Below are 27,570 nucleotides of genomic sequence, written 5' to 3'. Positions count from 1 at the left end.
CGTGCGAGACGAACAAACGTGAATTCGCGACTTGGATTAAATATGGTTTTGAAGGTCCTGCAACGCATGTCACAGGCGGATAATGTATTCCAATCGCTACGTCCGCTCACGTACATATCGCTGGTGGGACTGGCACCGTTCCAACTGAACCTCAACGCGGACAAGGAGGTGCACACATCATCGTATTCCTTCATTGCTGGCATTGTGCACTTCTTGTTCTTTGTGCTGTGCTTTGTGGCATCTATACGAGAAGGCGACTCCATCATCGGCTACTTCTTCCAGACGAACATCACCAAGCTGGGCGATGGCACATTGCGCTTAACTGGCATCATTGCCATGTGCACAATCTTCGGATTCGCCATGTTTAAGCGCCAGCGATTGGTCAGCATTATACAAAATAATATTATCGTCGACGAGATCTTTGTGCGTCTTGGCATGAAGCTGGACTATCGACGTATTCTGCTCTTCACCTTTCTCATCTCCATGGGTATTGTGATCTTCAACGTTGTCTATATGTGCGTCAGCTATGGACTGCTGGTCAGCGCCACCATTTCACCATCCTTTGTCACCTTCATGGCATTCGCTCTGCCCCACATCAATATCAGCCTAATGGTCTTCAAGTTCCTATGCACCACCCACTTGGCCCAAAGTCGTTTCAGTATGGTGAATGAGGTGAGTATTAAATAGGCGACTAAGTTATCCCAAAGGAGTGCTTCGTCATATTTAAAGGAATATGTATGGGAATGCTTCTGGTCTGAGTGACAACTATTTTATTTAGCTTAGGCATATTATAGAACTATTGAAAGACTTAGTATTCAAGCAGTTTGAACTGCTTATGCCTTACAGTTGTGCAAGCACTGACTTAATATCTAATGCATTGCAATTCAAATTTCAATATCATATAGAAAAAAGTCACTCCCACACACACACACACAAACACACAAACATGTGTGTTCACAGAATTGACTATATATATATATACAGATTAATTACCACCTTTTTATTATATTCTTTGTATTTTGAATTTATTCTGTGTATACTCATAAGAAAACCGCAGATGCAGGTTTTTCAGTTATTGATTTTCTTTTGGGAGACATACAACGGTCTTCGCATATTTCCAGTGTCTGGAACTGATTGGAATTCCCAAAGCATCCGTTAAACGGAAACAATCGACACTCATTTTCTTCGGAATAAAATGTCCACAAATTCTGCACCTCATTGCAGCCACCCCTAACGGCAGGTTCAAGCAGGCAATAAGCTAAAATAAAGTCCAAAATCAGTGGCTAATGAGTCTTCTTATCACAATACTTACCGTGCCTAACCTTTTCGCGGCCAAAAACAATTTCAAATAAGCTAAAGGTCAAGTAAGATGCAATAGCCAATTTCATTTTGCAGTTAGTTTAGATAATTTTAGAGAGTTGCAGCAGTCGCAGGTGTCAAACTGAAATGAAAATATATCGAATATTAAAAGAAAATTTCAAAAATTGGCAATTTCAGTCGTAACTAAAATGCGAATCATTTAAAGTGTGTCGCAATCAATGCCAGAACTATGTACTTATATACATATATATATATATATATATATATACGATCTACTCTTCTCACTTCATAAGCGAGTCTAAGGAAATGGACAGTTAAGAAAATATTTACACAGATTTCAAGCTTCAATTTATGGCTTTCTCAATGCTGATTAAGAAAACATTTATAGCATGCGAAAGTTACAAACTAATAAATTAATAAAGTTTTGCCACATTTTCGTAGATTCTGCAGGACATTCTGAATGGCCATATTGAGCTGAACAGCGCTTTGGAGCTGTCGCCAATGCATTCGGTGGTGAACAATCATCGCTATGCTCATCGGCTGCGCAACTTGATCAGCACACCCATGCAGAGGTACAGTGTTACCTCGATTATACGCCAGAATCCGGAGTACGCCATCAAGCAGGTGGCCAACATACACAACTTGCTGTGCGACATCTGCCATACCATCGAGGAGTACTTCACCTATCCGCTGCTGGGCATCATTGCCATATCTTTCTTGTTCATACTGTTCGATGACTTTTACATACTGGAGGCGCTGTTGAATCCGAAGCGCTTGGACTACTTTGAGGCCGATGAGTTCTTTGCCTTCTTCCTGACCCAAATGATCTGGTACATAGTGATCATATTTCTGATCGTCGAGGCCAGCAGCAGCACCATCCGGCATAGCAGCTGCAGTGCTGCAATTGTTCACAAGATTCTCAACATAACCGACGATCTGGAGTTGAGGGATCGTCTGTTCCGTCTCTCCCTGCAGCTGTCCCATCGTAAGGTCAAGTTCACCGCCGCTGGATTGTTTCGCTTGGATCGTACGCTTATATTTACGGTTTGTCTGCATTTTAAAGTCCATCATTTTGCAGTGACTTATTTCTAGCTTTGGTCGACAGATAACTGGTGCCGCTACATGCTACCTCATTATACTGATACAGTTTCGCTCCACTCATCACGTCGAAGACTTTGGAACTACGAATAATACGGACTATATGTAACTGGATGTAAGAATCTTTGTAATATCAATATTATTAAAAGAACTTGTTATCAGAAATATTCAATAATTTGTTTTCTTAACGTAAATTTCTATTTTGATTCATGGACAATTTATGCGCCAACAAGGATCGTGTTGAAAACCTACTGAATTACGTTCGAATCACACAAATGTCTTCGCATATCTCCAGTGTTGGGAACCTATTGGCATTCCCAGCGCATCCGTTATAGGGAAACATTTGGCACTCGTTGGTTTTCGCATAATAAGTCCACATATTACGAACCAATTCGCACGTTCCTCTGTCAGCCGGTCGAAGCTGACAAATAGCTAAAATGAAGTCCAACATCCGTGGCTAATACCTTACATTAATAACGATTCTTACCGTGTTGCTTGTGACCCAAAGTAATTGCAAACAGGCCACAAACCAAACAAAATGCAAAAGCGAATTTCATTTTAGATCTTTTAGAGATTTCCTGAGAGTTATTCTAGCAGCTGCAGCCATAAGCAAACTGGAATGAAAAAATGTAACATTCAAAGAAAATTTCAAAAATTAACTATTTCTGCCGTAACTAAAATGCGAGTCACGAAATTTCATATATTATTAAAGCGTATAAAAAAATATTAGAGTACATAAGTATACATAAGTAAGCTGTTTATTTATAAACTTATATTTTTTCAAATAAATAAAGATGCAATATTTAATATTTAATATTAATAATATTAAATAAGTTTTGCCACAGATTTCAATATTTTCTCGTGTCAGCAATTTTCAAATGTAACGAGCTCTCTGCCAAGGCATTGCCAACACATATAAAAGCTCTGCTCGGACTATCAACAACAAGCAGTGCAAACAAGCAGTTGAAAATATACAACAACAGCCAGTAACGCAGCAAAGTTTTAAAAACAAAAACCGCAACCGTTAAAAGTGCGACAGAGACAAGCTCTAGTGTCCTACTTACAGTTAGTTGTCGTTCACAGTTCGCTGCAAAGGCGAACGTGAACTATTTGCCACAGTCTAGCATAATCGCAGTCGGACAACGTACAGCACGCTCGGCTTTGGCGCCATTTGCCACTAATCAGTGGTACCCGTAATCCATATAGACACGACATTTGGTCACCATGCTCTGGTCGCATAATCCAATAAGTGAACTCAACTAGTGTAACGACATTTGATTGTTTTATTGCCTCAGCAGGTGCCAATTTTATGTTAAGTCTGTCTGAATGTATTGTCTCAACTGTCGAGCGATATCCACGATTGCTCTACACCCGCGGACTACTTACATTCCAAACGTAATAGCTACGTACATATGCATGTAGGTATGTATGTGTAAATATATGTATGCGTTGATACGTTTAGTGCTAATCACAACGATTAGCCGCATTGATAAGGCCTGGACAATTTGTTATCAATATCGCTTGAATTTATGATTTGTTTACTTTTCCACATACACCCTTCAAATACGAAATGCACTCAAAACTTATAATTTTTTAAATAATAAGAGAATTAAAGCACATATAAGTTATTTCGTTGTTATAGTTTTTAAGCTCAGTTCAACCCGAACTGACTGACTCTACAGTATGCATGTAAAGTGTTTGCGTTTGGGGCGTTCTCTTGATAACGCCTTCTACTATTGCTCCAGATTGCCAGAGCAGAAATGATTGCAATGCAATTGCAATTTGTACTGTACTTTTAAAGATTCACAGGCCGTGGAACAAAATAAATGTGAAATGAAAACACAGTTTAAATAGCACTGCTGCAGGCAAAACTGCTTTGTAAAACTGTGTGAAGCTGTGTCGGTTTTTCCTGATACTGATTTCAAGCTACAGTTTGAGTGGCACTCGAACGAACAGCTCATGCATTACAGTTGTGCAAGCACTGGCTTGATTTTTAATGCATTTCAATTTAAATTTCAATGACAATCATATAGAAATAAGTGAAGCGCAAATTAACGCTAGCGCACAAACACACACATTTATATATGTATGTGTAGAGGCAAACATTCATCAGCAGCAGCAGCAGCCGCCCGTCCGAGCTGCTTATAGTAAGAACACAAACGCCGTAGTCAAAGTCGAGGCAGCGCCAACGCCAGCCCCGTTAGTTGCCCGTCCGCCAGAGAGGGCTGCGCACAGTCGTAATCAAGCATTGGCGAGTAACGGTACTCAAGCGCAATTTATTTAGCAGTCGCAGTCGCTGTCGCAGTCGCGTTCGCATTTCACATTCATTCATATCCCTTGTTTCGCTCCTTACGTTCGGCTTCTGTCGCGTATCGTCATCGTGGCCCGCGCATCCTTAGAGCCTTAGAACGTGTGGACAAGCTGCAAAAGTGAGTTATTGTTAAGCAAACAGAAAGTTCAGCTGAGTAAAGGATTACATACGAAATTGCCAGCTGTTTTCCATACAAAAAAAAAAAAAGAAACAGAAAAATAGACTGTAAAGAAAAGAAAGCGCATTGTTTAATCGCACGCAGACTTTCAAGATTACAGACGCTGGACAATGACCAGTCTTATAGGTACACTCATATAAACACTCATGCATATGTGGGTAGCAAGTACTCGAGCTGCTAATCTGGCTGTCGATAGGGCAAGACAAAGAACGGCAAATTGAAAAGTAAAAGTTAAAAGCAGCCGCTTTGCTTGCCCAACATAAGTTAGGATCTGCAGCTGCTGGACAGACTTTAGCTCTGATTCAGCTCGACAGAACCCTTTTCCATGATTCAGCCAATTAAAAACCAATTAATGACAACTGTCAACACACTTGAGTGCTTTTCTAATCGCTGTTTGTCACACGTGCCAAAAAAAGGGAAATGTATTAGAGTAAATAAATATTTAGAGAGAGCTCGGCACTCGACGCTAGGCGCTCGACGCTCAACGCTCAACGCTCAGAGCTGTTGCATTTAATGAACATTTAGTGACTGCTAAAAATACGAATAAATTCAATTGCATAGGTCAGGAAGCAATGTACGCTGGCATCTCTTAAGAGGCGGGATGCAGCTGCAGTGGGAATCAAGTGATATATAGTAAATACATATGTATATTTAACTATATATATTTATATATGTGTTATATTGCTTACAAGCATAGCAACAAATGCCAATTGCGTTGTTGCCACAAATCTTTTTTCGACTCAAGTCTATGCCACAATGCCAAGTTTTGCGGTCAGCTGTATTTGAATCTCAGTCTGAATATCAATAAGAATAATAATGAATAGGAATCATTTAAGACTAAGCTGCACTTGTAATACTTCTCACTCTCTTATATAGATATGTATCTACTGAGCATATCGAGTTTCCATCTGTTCCGATCTGTTTATAAATATTCAGGGTATTTAAGGCAATAAGTTCTCTGTTTCCCATTCTCCATTCTCAGTTTCATACTCATTGTGTTTTGATCAATGGAAATACAAAGAGTTCCCATTGACGTATAAGCTCAAGTAATTAATGAATAACTAGCGTGATTAACTCTCTTGTTTTAACTACATACTAAAGGGCTGTATATTTATATACAATAAACAAAACATTTCTGTTGCATCGCCTTGCTTGTAAACACTCTTTAAAATAACACTAGTCAACAAGATTTGTTTGCTTTGCTTGTCAAAAAGATTTCCTTGACTCAGTGAATTATTTTGTTGTAAATTTTGAATCTTTTTTAACTTGCATTTTTTTCAGTAAAATAAATTAGTTCAAATACAAAAGTTAAAAAAAATTATTACGAAATATTTGTGCAGTGTTAAAGTAGCAAAATTATTCAGAATTATTCGCAGCTTTAGATAAGCCTTCGAGACTTCACAGACCTAAACAGATTGAGAGCTGAATGTGTTTCATAGAGGCTTGCTAGATAATCGTATAATAAATAATATTTGAAGCCTTGCCTTATTTTTAATTGACATTTAAAAGTGGCAAACTATTTCAGTTAATATACTATAAACATTAATCTGGAACCAGTTGATCAGAGCTAGCCTCTAGTTTATTATTATAAACGTTGCTGATCAGCAGAGCAATTAAAAAATTAACTCATTTCAGTTACATATGTAACTCTTAAAACTACAAAGTATAGCAATAGATCAGAGCAAATCAGATCAGCTGCAGACATACATATATTTTATTTCATATAGCTCAAACAGAACTGGAATTTATATTTATTAGAGATCACTCACTAATCAGCGAGCAAATTACAAAATCATTCCAGCTACATTTGTGACAATTACGCTAAATGCACTGGAGATCCTTATAGATCAGTCTAGCTTTATATGAAGTAGGGCGCATCTGTTCATCAATCATCTATCAAATGTTACAATTTCATTGCATGCAAAGCTCACAGATGTTAATTCGCGCTGTTTTTCGTGAACCATTTGATGACATTTACAACTCATTTCCTTCGCACTCGAATCACATTGTCGTTTAATGATTGGATTTGTTATTAAAGTGGAATATCACATGCTTAATTTAATAATGACTGAAATTCTTGATGCTTGCCGCAGAGCGCGAATTGCCACTCAGTGGGAAAAGAAGAAACACGAGCCTAATTGAAAGCAATTATCCCATGCAAAGGCTTCGACTCTTTTCATCAAATTTAGTCAACATATGGCCCCATATATTTATATATATAGAGGGGAACATGACATGCATGTCATTTTATTTTTTGAGCGTTGATCTTGATTTGAATTAAGTTAAATTCACATTAAAAGTAAAAATTAAATGCACTGAAAAACATGTTTTACGCTCTCTATCTCTCGAAAGTGTGGAAGAGTATATGAATAAAGAAATATTCGCTTATTCAAAAAGCATTCAAATTATTCTTAATAAATGTCAATCAAAAAGAATAAATTTCCAACACATCGAACACTAAATACTCTACTTTAAAATTTCTTTTTGAGTTCTACTTGTGGTTGCTGTGGAAGCTATGAAACATAAGGTGCCCTAGTTCTAAAAATATATAAATAATTAAAATAAAAATCATATTTCGATATAGTTTTCTACAAATTTTTTCAGAATTTTAGTCTATCTTGTAGTTTATTAATTAAATTATAAGTGTCAAAGAAAGAAAGATGCTAGTGTAACTTTATGTGTTACAGACGAAATCGACTACTGACTGATCAAATTTAGAATATTTGGCATATATAAAATACATAATATATATATAAATATGTATACCTTCCTCTTCTCTGGCAGCCAAACTCATGTCAACTACAAAATACCCACTAAAAGCCTACAAATTGCCGGCAAGTAGCTTTTTTTTAATACATGACAATATGAATGCATTCATCAACGCGCTGACGCTCTCTCTCTCTCTATATAGATATGCGAGTTTTTCTTTTTTATATATAGTCGTTGGGTATGGCAGAACGGTAAGTGTCAAAGACCCAACCATAGCGCACATCGGGGTCAATTGATAGACTCAATTATGGCAAAATATCACAGAGCAGAGCAAGCCACTGAAATACGTTATATATATATATAGATATATATAGAAATATATCTGAATAAATTGCATTGTGTGATAATTGTTCGGGGCAGGCACGTTACGTGTGAATTTTGAAGGAAATATGGTTTGTGAACCTGTGACCCATCGATAAGATTGCAGTGTGAAAAGTAATTTGGTTCGCATTTCCTGGATTTTCACGCCGGCTGTCTTCAGTTGGCGCTGCTTATCGGGTTCATAGTACGCTTATCAATAGCAGCCGCCCAATTGATTCACGCCGATTGATGACGCTGTGGTCCGCATATCAGTTGCTTGCTATTCAGACAAGCCGACTTGAATATCGTTTGGGCTAGCTGTAAACAACAGCGGCAATTGCAATTCAAACAGCTCACAGATATAATAAGTATACGTACACACATTACGTATACGTATCAGGTTGCATCGATTATAAAAATATGAAAATATATAAAAAATATGCCGGCTTGCATGTGGAGGCTTCGCAATTATCAACACTGATACGACAGACACAAACACCAAGCGCAACAAATATGACTACAAATGTCCGACTATTTACTTTGGATGGGTGTAAACAAGTCACGTGTTGCAATTATCATTGCTCTGACACTAGCAACATCTACTCATTTGTTGCTTGCCTGCTTCAAATAACATTTATTTACTCGACATTCAATTTGTTTGTGTTGTTAAACATTTTATTTAAAACAGGGCATTTAAGCAGCTTAAGCTAAGTCTGAGCCATAAAATAAATTGAAAATTAATTAAACTTTTTAATTTAGATTAGCAGATTTAGAAGCTTGATAAGCAGCTGCGTCTGAGTGCTGTAAGAGTATGATTGGAATACATAGACTAAGAACTTTATTACAACTGAGTAGTCTCAGTATTACATTTGTATATGCAATAGTAAAATAGTCTTGCTAAGTTTCTTTGTCTGTTAAATCATTCCTTAAAGTATGCAATATTTCTGTATGAAATTTCATATTTATCAACGACAATTGATTATTAAATATATGATGACTTAAAATTATATGTATAATATATATATTGCCAATAATCTGGCTCAGTTCTCATGAAAATTTGCAAAGGAAAAATCTTTAATTTAAACTTTAAGTTTAGAATCGTTCTTTAACTTCAGCCTCCTAAGAAGATACATTTTTCATGCAAATTAATTAAATTTTATCCAAGCTTAAAGTCGTTATTTTGTCAATAGTTTGACAAGAAAATTAGAAACTTTTCATTTAAAGTCAGCAAAATACTTCAATATTCCATAGCTTTAATTCACTTTGATTTAACTCACTTTCGCTCAGCACTAACATAAAGAAAACTCAACATTTACCCAATCAGCCTGCAAGAATCAGAGACAATTTGATACTAACAAATGATAGGAAACCTTAAGAATTTCGAACTCAAAGCAGACTTCAACGTACTATAAAATTAAAGTCTACAAAAACTAAATAGCTCTTAGCCTGTTTCTCTTACGCAAACTATATTTGTATTTAACGTGATGAATTTTCTAACATTTCTATGGCTTTGCGTTTTAGGCTAATAATAGCATACGAACAATTTTTGACTTTTGGATCGGCGCAGCGCAGCAAATCGACGTCAGACATGCCCACGCAGAGCAGCGCCATGTGGCGACAGAGGAGCAATCGTGGCTTGCTCATTGGCATCTTCGGATTCTGCCTTGGACTGTTCGGCATCATGTGCGGCATGTTCTGGGAGGATATATTCAATTGGTTCAAGCATAAGGTAAGGCGACTTGACGCGCGCAGCTGCAATCGCTTAACGCCAATCAAACGGCAAATCAGAGACGAGTCGTGCAGGTGGCTCAAACAAGCCGCCTCAATTGATGCACACTTGTTGAGATTCTTTAATTAATGGCAATTGGGATTTGATCTTTGTACAGGAAATGGCGCTGGCACCCGACACACGAGTCTATGAGAACTGGAAGACGCCGCCGATGGAGCTGCACCTGGACATCTACCTGTACAACTGGACCAATCCCGAAGAGTTCGGCAACCTGAGCAGCAAGCCCATTCTGCAGCAGCTCGGCCCGTATCGCTTCATCGATAAGCCCGACAAGGTCAACATTAGCTGGCATCCAGCTAACAGCTCGGTTACCTACCGCCGGCGCAGCTTCTACTATTTCGATGCGGCCGGCAGTGCGGGCAGCCTGGACGATGAGATCACCACACTGAATGCAGTCGCCCTGGTTCGTATTGCTACGCGCCCATCTCCTAATGAACTTGTCCAACTGTCAACTCTTGCAGTCCGCGGCAGCCACGGCCAAGCAGTGGAGCGCTGTGAAGCGAGGCATGGTCGATGTGGGCCTCAAGCTCTATGGCCAGGAGATGTCTGTGACGAAAACGGTCGACGAGATGCTCTTCACTGGCTACAGCGACTCCATGATTGATGTCGCCATGGCCATGCCCATCTTTGGGGATGAGGTTAAGGTGCCCTTCGACAAGTTCGGCTGGTTCTACACACGTAATGGCAGCGCCGACCTAACTGGCGTCTTTAACGTTTACACTGGCGCCGACGATCTCTCCCAGCTGGGTCAGATGCACTCCTGGAACTATCACACGCACACGGGCTTCTTTGACTCTTATTGCGGCATGACCAATGGCTCAGCGGGCGAGTTCCAGCCGCAGCAGCCCCAACCGGGCGGCAGTGTGGGCCTCTTCACGCCTGACATGTGCCGCACCCTGCCGTTGGACTATGTGGAAACGCTGCAAATCGAAGGGTTGCAAGGCTACAAATTCGCGGGCGGCGATCGCTCCGTTGACAATGGTAAGCGAAAGCTCAAGAAAACTGTTCACAATCGAAAAAACCACATGGAAAACCAATTTAAAATTTAATTTTTTTTATTTAAATTATATATATTTCAAGACATTCCCCCTTCAAATATCTATCAATATTTTAGACTAATTTAAAAATAATCATTTTTCAGGCACACTTTATCCCGAGAATCTGTGCTTCTGTGGCGGCGAGTGCGTGCCTTCCGGCGTGATGAACATCAGTTCGTGCCGCTTCGGCTCACCCGTATTCATGTCCTATCCCCATTTCTATAACGCCGATCCGTACTATTTGGAACAGGTGGAGGGCTTGGAGCCAGATAAGGAACGCCACGAGTTCTATATGGTGGTGGAGCCGAGCACTGGCATTCCGCTCGAGGTGGCGGCACGTTTCCAAGTCAACATGCTGGTGGAGCCCATCGATGGCATTCAATTGTATACGGACATTCCGCGCATTTTCTTTCCGCTCATTTGGTTCGAGCAGAAGGTAACAATCACCTCAGAGCTGGCCGAGCAGCTCAAGCTCCTGCCCGCGGTGCTGCTGGGTGGCCAAATATTTGCGGGTATCTGCCTGGCCATTGGTCTCATTCTCCTGCTCTGGATGCCCATGCAGCAGCTGCTCAGCTGGTGCCAGACGCGTCGGTACGACGTTAAGACGCAGCAAAAGAGCAACGGACAGTACAAGAGTCGCTCTCAGTTCTCCAGCGCCGAGGAACTCAAGTCCAAGGCATCCACCTTGGTCTGCGAGAAAAGCGCTGGCGAATCACCAGACAGCTCGCCGTTGCTCGAACGCAATTCCACGCCCGCCGCTATGATAACCAAGTCACAGACAGATGACAACGAGGTCATATGCATACGCGAGGGCACAGACAGCAAACAGGACTAAAGCAAATAAACTGGAACAACTAGCCGTCCTAGTGCTTTAAATAGTTTATAGCCAATTAGTTTAGGAAAACATTTATATAATATATGTATACATATATACATATATGTTATATATATATAGAAATATATATATATATACACCTCTCCACTCCGAAACACATTCATAGGTGGCAATGCCAAAGATTATTTAGCTGCGAGATGATTCGATTGAAGCATAACTTACGAATACTCTATATACATCTAAACATATATTAATAAGTTTATGTTGGTATTTGAAATGTTAGGATAATGAAGATGACCAAAAATTTTGAAATGTTAAAGCTGATTATCGAATTAAAGATTTTATACACATATATATGTATGCTTTTATATAAATTTTTCATTATCTTAATTATTTAAAAAAATCGAAAACGCAATATAAAATGTAATACAATAATACAATAATACATATCGATTATCCATAACCTTTATTAGTTTTTTTACTTTTGAAAAATCTTGAGCATTGTGCGTCTAAAACTGTAGATACACTTAAAACTGCTTGAATACTCAGCCTATAAGATCTGCTTGTTGGCGCTGCTTGCTATTTAAGTTTTGCACTGTGACCCTCAAACTGCAGCTCAAACAGCTGTAATACTAATCAAACTACCAAATACTGCTGGCTTATCTGTCGTAATAGCACTGCTTACTTCATACACTGCTTATATGCAAGTGGGTTGCACTGCTTGCAACTTGGCACTTAAGCACAGTTGGGATCTAACTGTCAGGCTGATCTAGCATGGAAATCATTTAGTATCTTAATATACAAATAACAGTTAAAAATCATTAGAATAGTAATTGAAAGAAATATAGTTATCAGTTTAAAAGGTAACAAAATTTTCGTTTTTATTACGTTAACTTCAGCGAACATTACAATAAACGTATACAAACATGCATACTTATACATAAGACAGATACTTAAACTATATAGTACAATAAACCTTAGCAAAAAAACCCTAGCTTAGTGTCCGTTGTTGTGTGCGAATACTCTAGAGCAAATAACTACAAATTACAATGGTACAACAATATTTGCAATATCACAAATGACCCAACTTATTGATACAAAATACGATCCAAACAAAAATGAGGTATGAAAGATATATCCAGCTTATTTCTTTGACATTTTGTAGCCCTCAGTATAGCCGTAGCTGTCGGCCTCTGTGAAAGGTAAATTTATTATTATTATAAGTTTTAGAATATATTCTGTACAGGTATTTACGTTCATAGTCCTTGGAGTAGCACTCAAAGAACTCGCCAAGCAGCGGGCCAGGCGGCAGCTCCCATGTGGCAGTGCCTCCGTATTTGGGCGGCAAGGCATTGGCATCAATGTGCGACGTTAACGCCTTCCAGTCCTTGCCATGGAAAAAGATCTGCAGCAAAGAAGAGCCATTAGCTTAAGCACATTTAAGTGGAAGTTCTCAACTTACGCGCTTGCGCAGCTTCTCACGAATGAAGGGCTTGAATATGGCAAAGAGCATATTGAAGATATACGAATTGTTAACAATGTGAACAGCCTTCAGGCGCATACAGATACACTCCTGAACATAATCCAACAGCATGGCGGCAAACGATGGTGTGAACTGTGTTATGTGGCTCAAAGGTAGACCTGCCACAGAGGAGACATAAAGGTGTTAATGGGCCGTTAGCTAAAGTGGGCTAATGCAACGCATAATATGTGCCGTTAACACAATAGCACAATAAGCCTTCGCTTTATTACCTTCCATGTCAATTATGACAACTGCGCCACAGATTTGAGAAAATGGCTCCACCATGGAGCCCAGCACGGTGAGCTGTATGCCACGAAACAGATCCGGCAGCGGCACCTTCGACGGCTTCCATTTTTCTATAGGAGTGCAAAGAGTTGAGTTAGGCATAGATACGACGCTTTCTATATATGTTATGTACTTACTGCCCGCTTCCAGCACGAGTATGCGACGGCCATGCTGATCTCTGCTCGGCAGCAGGTTAAGAATCTCGCTCTCAAATACATTTTTCAGCTTGGCGGGCACAATGTTCTCACAGGCAATGCCGTATTTGAGTTTCATGTTGTAAAAGTTCTTAAGCTGCAGACAAGCAACAACAATATTATAAATAATAAATATGTGAGCCAAATAACCAGGGAAAACTTACGCGCTTCAGCGCACTCTCAGGATAATAATGGCAAGGACGCAAAAACATCATCATGTACTCATCATCCAGCGGCAAGTTCAGGTGCTTCTCATCTGTGAATCGTGAAAGTAAATAAACTGCATCTAGTCCGAATCTCACTAGTTAGTCACTTTGTATCAGCTCTCTCAGCTCCTTGATGGCCTGCTCCTTGATGCCGGGCAGCTCGCGCAACTCGTCTTGTGCCTTCTTCAGGGCCCAGTCGGGCGCCTGCTCCTTCTCCATGCGTATCTGCGCACTGCCCAGATCAATGTATGGCAGCTGATTGTCATCATAGCTAATGCACTCCGCTTTGCCCATCTTCACTAGTTGGTGCTGCGATCGAGAATAAAAGTCTGTTCAGTATAGTCAATGATTTTTGTAGCCATAGAGCGCTTGCCACAACTGGGTTACTTCCGCCCCTTCGCAGCGGTTCAATGCCTTGGCCCAATGCTCGAACATGACTCAATGCTGATCTTCATTAACAAGCCCACAACGGAAGACGATGCCGACGACGAAAAAAAAACACAAATACAGACACTGCCAAGGGGCCGCGGACGCTAGGGCGACAAATAGACAATGTTACCAAAACTGGTCTCACAACGTCACTAGCCGCACGTCGCACGCCGAAAAACCACTAAGGTTTTTCGTTAATACACTAGCAACAAAGGTGCTCAAAATATGCAATGAGGTTTGACAGGCACTGCAGAGCTGCATGTTAACAGCTTTAACCTGCCTTCAACTGCTTTACATAGTGCAGCAGACCTAAAGTAGCAATAAATATTAGATCTAAGCTTAGGTTGTTTGGTATAATTATAGCTGAATGATATAAATGTAGTCTACATATATGAAAATGAACTGAAATGAACTACAATCCAACAATTTCTTAACATTTTAATATAATGTAAACAATTTATTCAGTTACTTCAAGAATGTTCTGCTCAAGAAAAGCTTGTTCTATGTGTGATAGGATCATATATATCTCTATAATATACATGCAACCGATAAATAACATGATAAACCCCATATGCTAATCTGAACTCTTATGTCTGCTGCTTCACAAACATTCAGTAACTTCCGCATTATTATATCCATATAGAGTATTCAGACTGCGATGTGAGTGAAATACTTTTTATAGCTACTTTGAGTTTCGGCTATTTTGGACTACACGTAGACGGCTTGGCAACGATTTGGTTAACAACAAAAAAGCAGGCCCAAGCTTGCCAGAGCATGACGTAGTGACTTATGCTCCACTCTTGACCCATAGCAGAGCGCAAAAAAAGAGAGAGTAACAGCGAGCGAGAGCGAGTGTGAGTGAGAGGGCGAACGAGCGGGCAGAGCGCCCATCAAACTAAATTTTAACTGATCGAAAAGCCGTTTTTCGACTCGGCCAATGGAGCAATTAGTAAATATGTTTGTATGCGACATTTTCAAGGTAAAAGTCAAGGCCAGGGCAGAGCAAAAGCCGATTCAATATTGAATTTGAGCATTGATCGCAATCAATAGAGACCGCAGATATTTGCGTTTGTGGTTTAACCATTCAGGCAACGTGCAACTCGTACTTTCAGCTGGTTTGGCCACACAAAAGGTTCAAAACTTTTGTAATTCAATTTTTGGTATTTCTTTGCCTCTCTCGCTCTCTCTCTCTCTGCTTCTCTCTGTCTTTTCTATTTATGGGCTTTGTATTTGAGTTTACTTTGATGCGAGTTCAACAGTCCATAAAGTTATGCGCATAAATTTGACTTTAGACCTTCTGCACAATAAAGTAATGTAAAGTAAAGTGAGGTACTCGAACTAAACAAAATAAAGAAGCATAAAAACAGACAAAAATAAATAAAACTAAGACAGTAATGCAGCGTGCAGCCAACTTGATTTGTGAATCGTGACACAAATGTGTTTACCAATTAGCCACATGCAAAGTGTCACGTAAATTACAAAAGCTTGGCAGGAAAATTAAAGCTAATGATGCGCCGTTATGGAAAATCAAATTGATCGTCGCCAATTATATACAGGGCGCACCGATTTTCGAGCATTAGCCTGTCAAGCTCTGTCAAGTAAGTTATTAGCAACAATTTGTAAGCAATTTGTTAAAATATATATATATTTAAAAATATATATGAATATGAAATTTGTTCTCAGAGCAAATGCTGCAATGCCTTCCTGAGTAACTAAAGAGTTATGGAGTATTTTTCTATCTGATTATAAAATATATATTTCAAAAGCTTTCGCAATTTATTTTGGTTTTGTTCTGTTCCGCTCAGTGAATAAAATCAGAAAAAACTAGATTTTTATATGATGTTTTGATGAAAAGATGCCGCTGCTAACAGCAAAACAAGAAACAGAGAACAAAGATGCTAATAAATAACAAGGAAGAAGAACATATTTAAATGCATACATTTATGGACAATATGGAAGTCAAGGAATGTAGCCATAAAAATATATTTTAAGTATAATGGATTTTTAATGGATTTCTTTAATTAAAAATTCCTTTAGGTATATCCTGCTTACGAGTCAATATACCCAATCGCCCTTCGTTGCACTGCTCAGGGCTTTAAGTTCCTTAGCCCTTTGGCATCTCAGGTCTGATTCACCTTTATCAAGGCTGTGCTCAATATATAAAGTACAGTTTTTATTTCGCTGATAAACAAATAATTAAACCCGTCTCAGTCAAGGTCTACAGGTAAACAGATTACCTTATTTATACTTTAGCACTTTTAATTAGGCAACTGAAACTACTCGATATTGGCATATAGTAAATAATTTATACATTTGCGACAAATTTATGCACAATATTCCTGTTGCAATTGTCACTGGCCTTACTTGGTATAATTTCTGGTGCAACTACAGCGCAAATGAGGCGTATCGCAGTCGACTGGCGCTCGGAAACTGTCTGGGCTCAACTGCAGCTAAGCACGAGCAGCGATCGCTGACTCACTCAGTAGTCGGCGACTAACTGGCAATTATTGGGCTCTCTTGATATATTTTTTCTTTGCATTTTGTCTAATTTGCCACATATTTAATAGAGTCTGTAGATCATATGATGCACATTTTTTTGACCTTCGTTTAGCACAAAAGTCACTTGGTTAAAATCACGTGCCAATCAGAGCCTTTGCTTATTGAACTTTTTTACACTTGGAGAACATAAAGTTTCAAAGATTGCAAGAGATTCAATATACATCGACTAAAACAACTGGCTATTTAAGAGCAAACTTTTCGAACTGCCACTAAAATTTGCTGGCGAATTGTGAAATGTAATAATTTGACTTGTTGGTGCTTAGCTAAAGCTGTACCCTTGAATCAGCCAAAACAAGCAACAATTACTATAATTTTTTGTTTACACGAACTCTAAAAAAAAGCATGTAAATGAAGGCGTAAATTAAATAATCGTTGACTACAAGTTTTTTGGGTAAATTGAATTGGCAATGAAGTCAAGTCAGATTTCAAGGACTCACGCACCCATCTCTAGCCAAGTGTTGATTACCGTAGTGCGTGGTGCACATTCAAGTGCCTTATATACACTTTGTATACTTAATCGAGTGGCGTATATAACGAAAATATATATAGAAGTCACATATACATAATCTTTGGATTGTAAGTGCAATTGTCCAAGCGATTATCTTCTAAGCACACAACAGCTATGAAGATAGTTGACTTCAGCAGTCGCTTGAGCCCGATTAGCGCTGGGGAAACAATAAAAACAGAAAAATTATATTTGCACATATCACGATCTGCTCGAAACTGCACTCAATATTCATGAAAGTCATAAAGAAAGAGAGAAAACAAAAGATATCTAGAGATATATAGACGTAGCGTGACACGCATAAATGAACCCGATCAAGCACTGAAATTGATCAGGCAGCCAACCATTAAATGCAAATTACTGTTTTTACAAAAATCTTATAGACCCCACAAGACTAACTGTTTCTTAACAAAAAATGTGAAAAGGCGAACAAATAAGCGCAGCCACTTGGCAATGACTTGACAATGTGCATAAATAAGCTTAAGCACGGTTCAGAGATATAGACGTAGATATAGACGTAGTCGTAGTCGTAGTCGCTGTCGCAGTTCATGTGTGAGCTGCACGAGCTCCGCCTTTATAATGAACATTCATAAAATCGTAACGAGCTAATTGCAATAAACGTGAAAACAATTTTGTGATACTGTAAACCAAAGATTCTGATGACAGGTGTGTAGAGTAACCTGCATGGATGGCTGTATGTGTGTATAAACATTAGAAATATAACACTCATATCGTATTTATGCTCGTTCATAGGTGAAAAGAGTAGATTGATTCGTTTATCTACTGAAGCTATTGACTTGAAATTAGAAACATATATACCTTGGCATCCTTGTTCTATAAAGACGTATAAAGGGGTTTGATGAATTGGGAACTAATCTATCTGAAAATTGTATTTAACTAAAATATAAAGTAGATTTAGCTGTACCCACTGGGTTCGCAAGGCATATTGTGTAGAACTGTGTCTTCGATAGCTTTAAAGCTGGGATATCAAAAGTAGAGTTCGTCAAAGAATTCATCAAAAATTAAATATATCATAGATATATCATATATCTTTTAAAGTTTTCAAAGTTTTTCTCTAAAGACTTAACAAAAAAGATTCAATAGTTAAACGTGAACGAGTATTCGACAGTCGTGGGTGCCCGTCCGTAGCTTTCTTACTTGTTTTCTATTTATCTTAACACTGTTAGCAATTACTCACAATTACCAGCGGTCAGAAATGAGTGTGCAAAATGCAAATTAAGTTCATTATTTGTTGGGGCTTATCCCCAGCTGAACTTTGTAGTCGCTTGAAGTAGCTGATATTACAAAGCGCAAAGGCTTTAGACATATCATTATAGACTATAACAATTTACAATTAAACAATAATATTTTGTTATTGCATAGATTCTATGAATAAGTTATTCTTTTATTGTGCTTCTCAAAGGTAATTCAGTATAATATAAAAGGTGATCTCGGCGAATAAGTATGCCAATTGTGAAATTATTTTATTATTTGTTTCAGTAAGATAAAGAATTGAAAAGGAAACTCGAGATATTATTACCTTATTATCTAAAGAACTCAGATACTTATACAGAACTTTATCTCTAAATTTTTTATTTAAAATGTATTTTGTATCCAAAGAGTATACTGTTCTTACATAATATTAGCAGCATGATCTCATCAAATTCACAAGTCGACTTTAAAAAATTAACAATATTATTCAAATTCACTTTCAGCCTAAGACAAAGAGTGTTTATTTGAATAGGAGAAAGGCAGTATTCCGTGTATAATTATTCCAAAATAATGAAAGGTAATAAGCAGACCAGTCACACAAGATATGAATATGTTCGTAACTTTCCTAGAATTAAAACACTCTCCATAAAATTATCACGTACGAAAAGTGAAAAAAAAGAATAACAAGGTCAGAACAAACTGCTATGAGAGCAAAAGCAAAGTGACCATGAAGGTTTGTTATTTATATTAAATATTAAATATTTATTTGTCAGCTAATTTTAAGCAGCCGAAGGAAACCTTAAGCCCAGCTCAAGCTGACGTTGCAGAAATTCAAACTCACAGTCACTTGATGGACATAAGATCAGCGCGCCGATGGCTAGATTAAAGCAAGTCATCCTGACTAAGATGATTTGATAGCTGATATTTGGAGAAACTTTTAACTGTCAACATGGGCGGAGGATATGAAAAACTATTTAACTGTTTAACTGTTTAAATATAGTTTAAATAAATATCTTTGCCTATCTTAAGCTCTATCTACCTCTATGCTTACCTCTCTCCCATTTTACATACTTTAATCTTTGTCCTCATATTTTTCCTTTCCTTTTCTCCCTGTATTTCTATCTCTAGTTTCATTCTATCCATCTTTTCCTCTCGCCTTCTCTATCTCTATCTTTCCTTCTGTCTCGCTTACTCTTTTCTTCCTCACTTTCTTTATTTCTCCTTCTTTCTATTTCTCATCATCGACATCTTTATCTCTCGCTTTTTCTTCCTTTCTCTCTTTCCTTTTTTCTTGGTTTCCTCTCGTTCTCCTTCTATCACTCTCTCGTTCTCTTTCTTCCTGGCTTTCATCCGCTTCCTTCTCTCTATATCTTCCTTTCCGTCTCTCTCCCGTCCTCCCCCATCCTCACTGATTCTCTACCTCTCTTTCTTTATAACATTCTATCTCTATCTTTATTTCTTTCGCTATCTCCGTTTCTCTCCCACTATCCTTCTGCCTCACTCTTTATATCAGCTCCTTATGCACAATTCTTTTCCGCGAAGTAATGCATTTTAAATAATTTGACAAAATAACTTTGATCTTTTCATGTAGAGACTTCAAATTGCATACTCGAGTCACAAGTATTTGCCACTTGAAATTGCTCAAAGAATTTGCATAGAAACGTAATATCATAAAACGTAGAGCCGGCCAAGAAATCGTGCTCTAGAATCTGGCAAAGCCGGTTTCGACTTATTCAAGCTGTCAATCACTGGTAACGACATACATACTATATATTAGGCTCGCCTTCAGTTCAAGTACGGATCGACACACGCAAATCTGCGATTCGCATCTATACAAATGCCGAAAATTCAATAACGGCTTTTGTTCGATTTTTGTGTTTTGTATCATTTTTGCAGCCTACACTTGACAAACCAAATGGCTAAAAGGCCGCACACATAGGCAGTTATAGAAAGACCTGTACACAGCCGAAATCTTAGTGAGTATCAAAGATGTTTAACTGGTTTCCAGTTTTATTTACAGATTTTTAGTATGCTGTTCAGAAGTTGACTGCATCTCGGCTGTTTCAGTATACAAAGTCGTCGAGTCATCAAGGCCATCAGTTTTCAGCAGTTGATATTGTGTTGAGGGAGCCTAAAATTGTTAAGCCAAACACAAATCGAATCGGCTAGATCGCAATGTTTCGGTGTCATTAGCACAAATGCCTGACCATTTGGCTGGTGTAATATGTTTATAAGGCCATCGTACGCAAATCCCATGAATCAGCAATAACACATAAGGTAGATCGTACAATTGCGAGTGCAAATAGTCGGGCAAACTGCAAATTGTATGCAATCAAAAGCAATGCGTATCGGGCTCAACAACCTTCAATTAACACACTGACAAAGGGACAACTCAAAGTTAATGCCTATATGAGCATATGCCACAATAACAACGAGTTGAACTTCGTTTGTATGTCATATAACAGACCATATACCATGCTCCAATACAGATACAGATACAGACACAGATACAGATACAGATACAACTCAATGTGAACATTTATTGACAGCAACACTCTTTGACGAATAACTCTTTTTATTATCAATCAAGATGCAGGCTCAAATTCCAGTTTATATACATATATATATATATATATATATATATATATATATATATATATATATATATATATATATATATATATATATATATATATATATATATATATATATATATATATATATATATATATATATATACATATATATATCAATATTAGTATCGACCTCTGCTTGACTCATTCAAATTAACACTTAACCCTTAAATAAACAACAACACTCGGCCCAGGCTCAAATCCCAGTTTGAATAAAAGTCAGAATCAACCTCTGCCCTTCCCATTTGCACTTGCACTTAGCCAAACACTGGCTTTAAAAATGATTGTTCACTCAGTTATAAACATTCTCAGCCAATTTCGCTAACTCAAATTGCAAATGATTAAGGAATTTTGCAGTTATTTTTACGATTTGTACTTTAGATCACTTCAAATAATATGTGATTCTTAAGTAAACATTACACAGAATAACTATTACTAATTCCATTTACCTTCCAGATACATAACTCTAAAAATATATTTCAAGCTTAAGATATTGTAGGATATTATATTTTAATGCTAGGTTCAGTAGAACGCAAATAAAAAAATAAAAGAAAGATATATATATATATATATATATATATATATATATATATATATATATATATATATATAGTTTCAGTAAGCTAACTTTGAAGCGAATATATAGTTTCATAAATAAAGAACAGAAAGTTAGATTTGAACTCGTGAACTCTGATTGGTTACTGATCATAGATGATTTGACGAGGATGTAGAATTTCTGCAGTTGAAATATATTTATATGAAATATATATATTCGTTATTCGATATTCGATATTCGATTGGTATTCTATTTTTATTCATGCCGCTCACTTATGCTAACAAGCTCCGTCAAGTCATTTTCGATAGGTTTGATTTGTGAATATTCTAAAAAATGAAGCAAAGAATCTGTATTCCAATCTTGGCTAAAATGAAATCACTAATGAGCCCGCAAAGACCATATTTATACCTGTGACTTTTTCGAGTTCCCTAAACTAAAGAAGTCCATATAAAGACGACGCTATGCTACGGCAGATCTACCCGCTTATAAGTACAGTAAATATATCAACAACAAATCTACGCTATAAAGAAAATGAAATGCCAAAGTAAGATTACAAGCATGTAATTAAATTCAAGCTTTCAATTTTACTTTCATGGCCATTACAATGTCTGTTAATTGCGCCTTTTCGCTCAGTGTAGTAGTTCAAGATATTATCGACTTATCGTGGCATTTAGACCTTCAAAGGCATTTAATGTATTTATGTAAATACATTACAGGCAAATGGAAGCTGAATGTTTTAGCAGCAGCAGCTGATGGTGCTGATTATGAATGGGCGGCTAGATGGAATCTCTGACGAAATGCTGCAGGCAGCAGCAGCAGCAGCAGGCAAGTGGTAATTGTTTTTATTGCCAATCCGTTCGAGCGGCACTTGAATGCCAGGCCAGACTTATGGCGGCTGCCTGTTGTTGCAGGCGAAGGCAGAAAGTGTGTCAACGCTGCCGCACATGCGCATAACTAACAACAACAACAACAACAGCAGCAGTAGCAACAACAACATTGCTGCGTACTGGTAGTCAAAACTGACCTGAGCTCAACTTACCGCAACAATTGCTTAAAATTCACACTGTTTCACTTGAATATTAAAAATAAAAATGAAACAAAATTGGCAATGGGCCAAAAAAAGTGATTTCACGTTTCTCTTTACAAAGATTTTGCAAGCTTAATACACGCACGAACACACACACACGAACACACAAACCGTGTGTACAAAGGCTGCGGGTTGTAAGGTATTTGGGCAGGACGCGGCGAGACGGCGAAGCGGCGAAACGGCAATAGTCGGGATATGTTAAGAACGCGTAGCGCGACAATTGACGTCCAATTGGTAGCGCGGTTAAAACGACTCTGAGTTGGAAGCTTGCGAGCGAGCTTATGAAATTAATTAACGGGCCAACTCAAGCTTGGCAAAATATGTAAAAGAAGCAAACAGCAGCAGAAACACAAAAAGAGATACATACAACAACAACAGCAGCTGCGATACTTCAATAATGACGATAAAAAGCTTCGTTCGCTCTCTGTGCGGCGCTGCCAACTTATTCAAGGCAAAGCTTTGCTTTCAAGTGCAAACATACGCAAGCTTTATTTTTAAGTTTCGCTGAGCGCTTTTGGTTGTATTTTGATTTCGTTTGGCTTTAGCTGAGCTTAGCAGTATTTTTTTGTCGTTTTTTCTGCAGTTGAAGCTTTTTGGCGTTTCAAATTTAGTTTTTAGTGCGCGGAATTAAGTGATTAATGTATTTAAATAATAATTTTTATTTAAGTTAATTATTTATATAATTAAACGATTATGAAAGTGTTATTTTTATTATTTTCATATATTTTGTATTTTCTTTTTATATATGTATGATTAATTATTATTATGTGTTATTATTAATATATTTATTTATATATTGTCATATTGCTTTTGAAATTTTATTATTAATTTTATATTTTTTTATTTATATTAAGTATTCTGAAAACAAAAAGGATATAAATTTATAAATAAAATTTATATAGATTAAAAACATTGTATAGTATTAAAGAAAAAGAAATATTAGATAAATTCTAGTCACATATAATTTGTAAAAACTCAAAAATACAATTCACTAAATTATTCAAAATTAGTTTTATATTTTGTTTGTTTGTTTTTACTTTTTTCTTCGATAATAAAAACAATAAACCAATCGCAATTACACGTTTCATTGGCCAAGCAATAAGGTGCTAGGCGCTATCAGCAGTGCTTAATTTATTAATAAATTGCAGCTACCATTGGGGGCCTTCTACTGTGGACTTTGGCGAGCTGAACCAAGTTTTGGCAGTTGCTGATAAGTGAAGTTGTCATAGCGCTGGTTGCTGATTGTGGCATTGAAATATATGAAATTCTTACCTTTCTTTATTTTCATTGGCTTGCCCAAGGGCATTCAGTTGAAGTTCAACGCTTTCGTTCTTCGCTTCTGCAATTCTGCAATTGCTCAATTGTGCATCAGTGGCAAAAAAAGGAAAAATTTATATACTAATTTGCTAATATTTTAAAGTCTTTATCAATTATTTTCGCGTTGTCACTTATCTAAATTATTGTTGCCATAAAAATAAACAAAAACAACAAGAGAATTTCACAAAAATTAGACCATAAAGATAGAGTTAATAGCTTGTTGATTGATTACTAATAAACTTACGTGAACGATAAGCACGGAAGAATTTCAGGAAGTTTTATATAATTTACATTACATTACGCACACGCACCGTGTACATATCATGCTCAACAGATCTCCGTAACATTATGGCACAACACAATTTAAGCTAATAAATCATTGAGTTATATATAAGATTTAATTTTAATGTCAATTTTACGTGAGTGGCCTTAGCTTAGTTTTATTTCACGCATGAATTCGTTAACCAAAAAGGTCTCTGATTGCGGCGACAGTTCATCTGTATGACCTTGTTAAGGTTAAGCTTTAAATGGCTAACTGCACAATTCTGTCAAGATGTATATTTTTTACTCACAAATATTTATAATTTTAATAAATTATATAAATAATTTAAGGAATTTATTAGTCAAATAGATTTTTATGCTACAAACATTAAATTCTATTGATAATAATACCAAGCAAAAGTTGTATCAAAGTCCAAACTTTGCTAAAAGATAATATGAAGCAGGCAGCTACAACGTTTCCTATGATATATAACTTGTTAATGAATTGCAATCAATGTTTATTTGCTGTTTATTCAAGAAATATATTCCTTAAATAATTAAACTAAAGTAATAATATTAACGAGAGAGGGAGAGAGCAACTTAATGAGATCGTTCCATCATTTTTTTTAAAATAAGATAAACGAAAATAAAAGTTGAAAGTAAAATTCACGAGAATCGCCAAGTAGGCTGTTTTGTTGTAATACATTTTTATTTATTTAGCAGTTATCAAAAAGTAAGTTATTAAATTGATTAGCGTATCGCATAAGATAATGCAAAGACAAACATTCAAACATACATACTTATACATACATTAAAATAAGTGTAAATACCTTCAGAGCGACTTTTATGCTCTGACATCGAAGTGGAATTTTTGCACTCGTTGATATACATTTTAAATATCACATTTACCGAAATGGCTCGAATTGAGGTTGATATCGATGCGACGCAAGACAAGAAACTTAAGCTTTTTGCTAGAAAGTCATATGTCATGCAGTTTTATTACCCAATTTTCTGGCTATTGGTAAAAATGTGTGACTAAAATGAACTTTAAAAAAATCTTTTTAAAAAATAAATTGGAAATTTGCCAATCAGTTAGTCTTTTGGAGCTTTTGTCCGTCAGTCAATCGGTCAGCTAGTCTGTATTTCAGTCAGTCAGTAAACCATTTGGGCAGTTAGTCAATCAATCAATCCCTAAGTCACCCCTACAGTCAGTCTTTCCGTCGGTCAAGCATACAATCAATCAAGCAATCACTAAATTCGTTAATCAATCAGTCAGTCAGGTAACCAGTCAAGCAATCGATCAATCAATGAGTTTGTCAATTCTTTTATTCAATCAAGCTAGTCAATCAACAGGTCAACAGCAATCCGTATGCGCTTCCATAAATTAATCAGTCAACCAGCCACTTCGTTAGTCAGTTAATCACTCAGTCAATCAATCAGTCAGTCTTACAGTCAAGCACTTTTAGTCAGTCGATCAATGCCCAATCATTTTCCAATCCAATCCGCAATGCTTTAAAAACTTTAGCCCCTCGCGCAAGCTCAGAAGTGACTCAGAGATTTTCTCCACCAAAAAGAAAACATCACATCCCATCAACTTATTTGATTTGGTGAACCACCTGTTGGCTATTGAATATATGTCAGGGCGTTAAGTTTTACATTGCTTCGGCCAGAGAATATTCAGAACTTTTCTATTGGTCAAAGATTCTGTATGCCGTCATCGAAGTGCTGGCGTTCAAAGGCTAGCGAGCGCTGCCTACTTAGATTTACACATTGTCAAGTCACTGATCAAACACTTAAGCTGTATTTGTAACGTATAATTGTGCTCTATACTTTCTCATACTGTCTCATTATACCTTAATCGAATCGAAAGTCAAGCGCTGTCAATCCAAAGTACATCATACGATTTCGCGAATATATTTTATTAACAGCCCCCAATAGCTGAGAAGCTGAAGACCTTAATTGCCGGCGACTGTTTCCTTTATGAATGGAACGATTTGCTGAGCTGTGCAAAGTGCAAACCAAAATAAATTCTTATAAGGCGCAGCGCCGCCTGGAACACGTAATGCGGAACAGCATTTGTGCTTGGCATAGTTGCTCGCTTATCTAAATTGGAGCACCCGCTTAGCTTGTGTTAAATATTCCGTTTCTGATAATACGCACTGAAATAGATTCTATGCTTTCCAGTCAGGCTCTACGAACTGAACACTTTGACTTTCTAACTTAGATATGCCATCAATTTGAAAGCACTTATGTATGTCGTCCAACTATATCCAAGCCTTGACATACACAATACTCTATCAAATTTGGTCGGCTCTAGGCCTAGTTTTTATATATGTTGTTAAAGCGAATATATAAAAACTTTTCTATAAATAAATTAAGTGAAGGATAAGTTGATGAGACAAAGTAATATAATTATAATTATAATTTACATTTATATAATTACAATTATATATTTATATTATTTTTTTATAAAAATAATTTATCTTAATAATATTTATATTTCATTACAATACAAAAATCTTAATATTTATTTTAAACTAAGTATAAATGATTGCATCTTTCTTAGTAAAACTAAAAAAAGTAAAAATAATATTTTATATATATTTTAAATAACTTTTAAAAAATTCAATTTTCTATATATATTTTTTTATTTCTTTATTCATTTACTTTTAGTTAGTTTTTGATATTTACTTGACATTTTTTTTGACATAGCTGTTAACACTCTTATAACTATTTGTTAAATACCTACAATTTTTATGCACTTTTCTGGACTGTCTTTATTTATAAACAATAATTGTCAATTTACTTAGAATAAAAATTGTGTTTTATAATTTAATATTTCTTAACTTATTTCACTATTAATATTTTGTTTATTTATTTATTACGTATTTTTAATATTTTTTTATTTATTTTTTTTTAATAATATTTTTGATTTACTAATATTTATTTTTATAAATTATATATATTACATATATATATTTATATATAATTAGATGTAAAAAACTAAGCCACAGCCGTTATAAACTCGCAACGAAGATAAGGCAAACGCATCGTCCAGGTTAAGCCAGATTTTAAGGCGCTAATCAGTTGCAATGAATGCAATAAATATATATTTGAGTCCATAAAAAATGAGTTGTTTGAATGTGCGTTATCTTTTAACATATTTA

At 36.7% G+C, this 27,570-nt stretch overlaps 4 protein-coding genes across 8 annotated transcripts; 2 read left to right on the top strand and 2 right to left on the bottom strand.

Moving 5' to 3' along the window:
* The first annotated feature begins 42 nt into the window (after positions 1-42).
* LOC111601420 (putative gustatory receptor 28a) lies at positions 43-2,912 on the top strand. Its single transcript, XM_023317999.2, has 3 exons — positions 43-672; positions 1,762-2,364; positions 2,426-2,912. Exons 1-3 carry the CDS (start codon positions 43-45, stop codon positions 2,525-2,527), a joined length of 1,335 nt encoding a protein of 444 aa, XP_023173767.1. The 3' UTR covers positions 2,528-2,912.
* LOC111601431 (kunitz-type serine protease inhibitor HMGS1-like) lies at positions 999-2,977 on the bottom strand. Of its 2 annotated transcripts, XR_002751549.2 has the most exons (3): positions 2,906-2,977; positions 1,313-1,441; positions 1,011-1,258 (listed from the first exon to the last, which is right to left on the bottom strand). XR_002751549.2 is itself a non-coding variant. In XM_023318010.1 (2 exons), the coding sequence occupies exons 1-2, from the start codon at positions 1,386-1,388 to the stop codon at positions 1,041-1,043; spliced, it is 294 nt and encodes a 97-aa protein (XP_023173778.1). In that variant the 5' UTR covers positions 1,389-1,441; the 3' UTR covers positions 999-1,040. The 2 variants fall into 2 exon arrangements, 1 of the variants encoding a protein (XP_023173778.1); XM_023318010.1 differs by lacking the exon at positions 2,906-2,977 and having other exon boundaries at positions 999-1,258.
* Positions 2,978-4,634: 1,657 nt separating this feature from the next.
* LOC111601898 (protein peste) lies at positions 4,635-11,706 on the top strand. 2 transcript variants are annotated; one of them, XM_023318753.2, is made up of 5 exons: positions 4,635-4,847; positions 9,498-9,705; positions 9,863-10,168; positions 10,227-10,746; positions 10,907-11,706. In XM_023318753.2, exons 2-5 carry the CDS (start codon positions 9,565-9,567, stop codon positions 11,635-11,637), a joined length of 1,698 nt encoding a protein of 565 aa, XP_023174521.2. In that variant the 5' UTR covers positions 4,635-4,847; positions 9,498-9,564; the 3' UTR covers positions 11,638-11,706. The 2 variants fall into 2 exon arrangements, with proteins under 2 accessions (XP_023174521.2, XP_023174512.2); XM_023318744.2 differs by lacking the exon at positions 4,635-4,847 and having other exon boundaries at positions 9,248-9,705.
* Positions 11,707-12,521: 815 nt separating this feature from the next.
* Positions 12,522-23,179, bottom strand: LOC111601835 (alpha-tocopherol transfer protein-like). 3 transcript variants are annotated; one of them, XM_023318680.2, is made up of 8 exons: positions 16,638-16,727; positions 13,952-14,153; positions 13,803-13,894; positions 13,582-13,735; positions 13,390-13,515; positions 13,100-13,278; positions 12,892-13,042; positions 12,522-12,830 (listed from the first exon to the last, which is right to left on the bottom strand). In XM_023318680.2, the coding sequence occupies exons 2-8, from the start codon at positions 14,136-14,138 to the stop codon at positions 12,781-12,783; spliced, it is 939 nt and encodes a 312-aa protein (XP_023174448.1). In that variant the 5' UTR covers positions 14,139-14,153; positions 16,638-16,727; the 3' UTR covers positions 12,522-12,780. The 3 variants fall into 3 exon arrangements, with proteins under 3 accessions (XP_023174448.1, XP_023174439.1, XP_023174455.1); XM_023318671.2 differs by lacking the exon at positions 16,638-16,727 and adding an exon at positions 22,778-23,174 and having other exon boundaries at positions 12,523-12,830; XM_023318687.2 differs by lacking the exons at positions 12,522-12,830; positions 12,892-13,042; positions 16,638-16,727 and adding an exon at positions 22,778-23,179 and having other exon boundaries at positions 13,201-13,278; positions 13,578-13,735.
* Positions 23,180-27,570: the final 4,391 nt, after the last annotated feature.

The sequence above is a fragment of the Drosophila hydei genome, unplaced genomic scaffold, assembly GCF_003285905.1.
Source record: "Drosophila hydei strain 15085-1641.00,03,60 unplaced genomic scaffold, DhydRS2 tig00008114-arrow-pilon, whole genome shotgun sequence".
NCBI classification, from domain to species: Eukaryota; Metazoa; Arthropoda; class Insecta; order Diptera; family Drosophilidae; genus Drosophila; species Drosophila hydei.
This window is presented reverse-complemented; position numbering and strand designations above follow the sequence as displayed.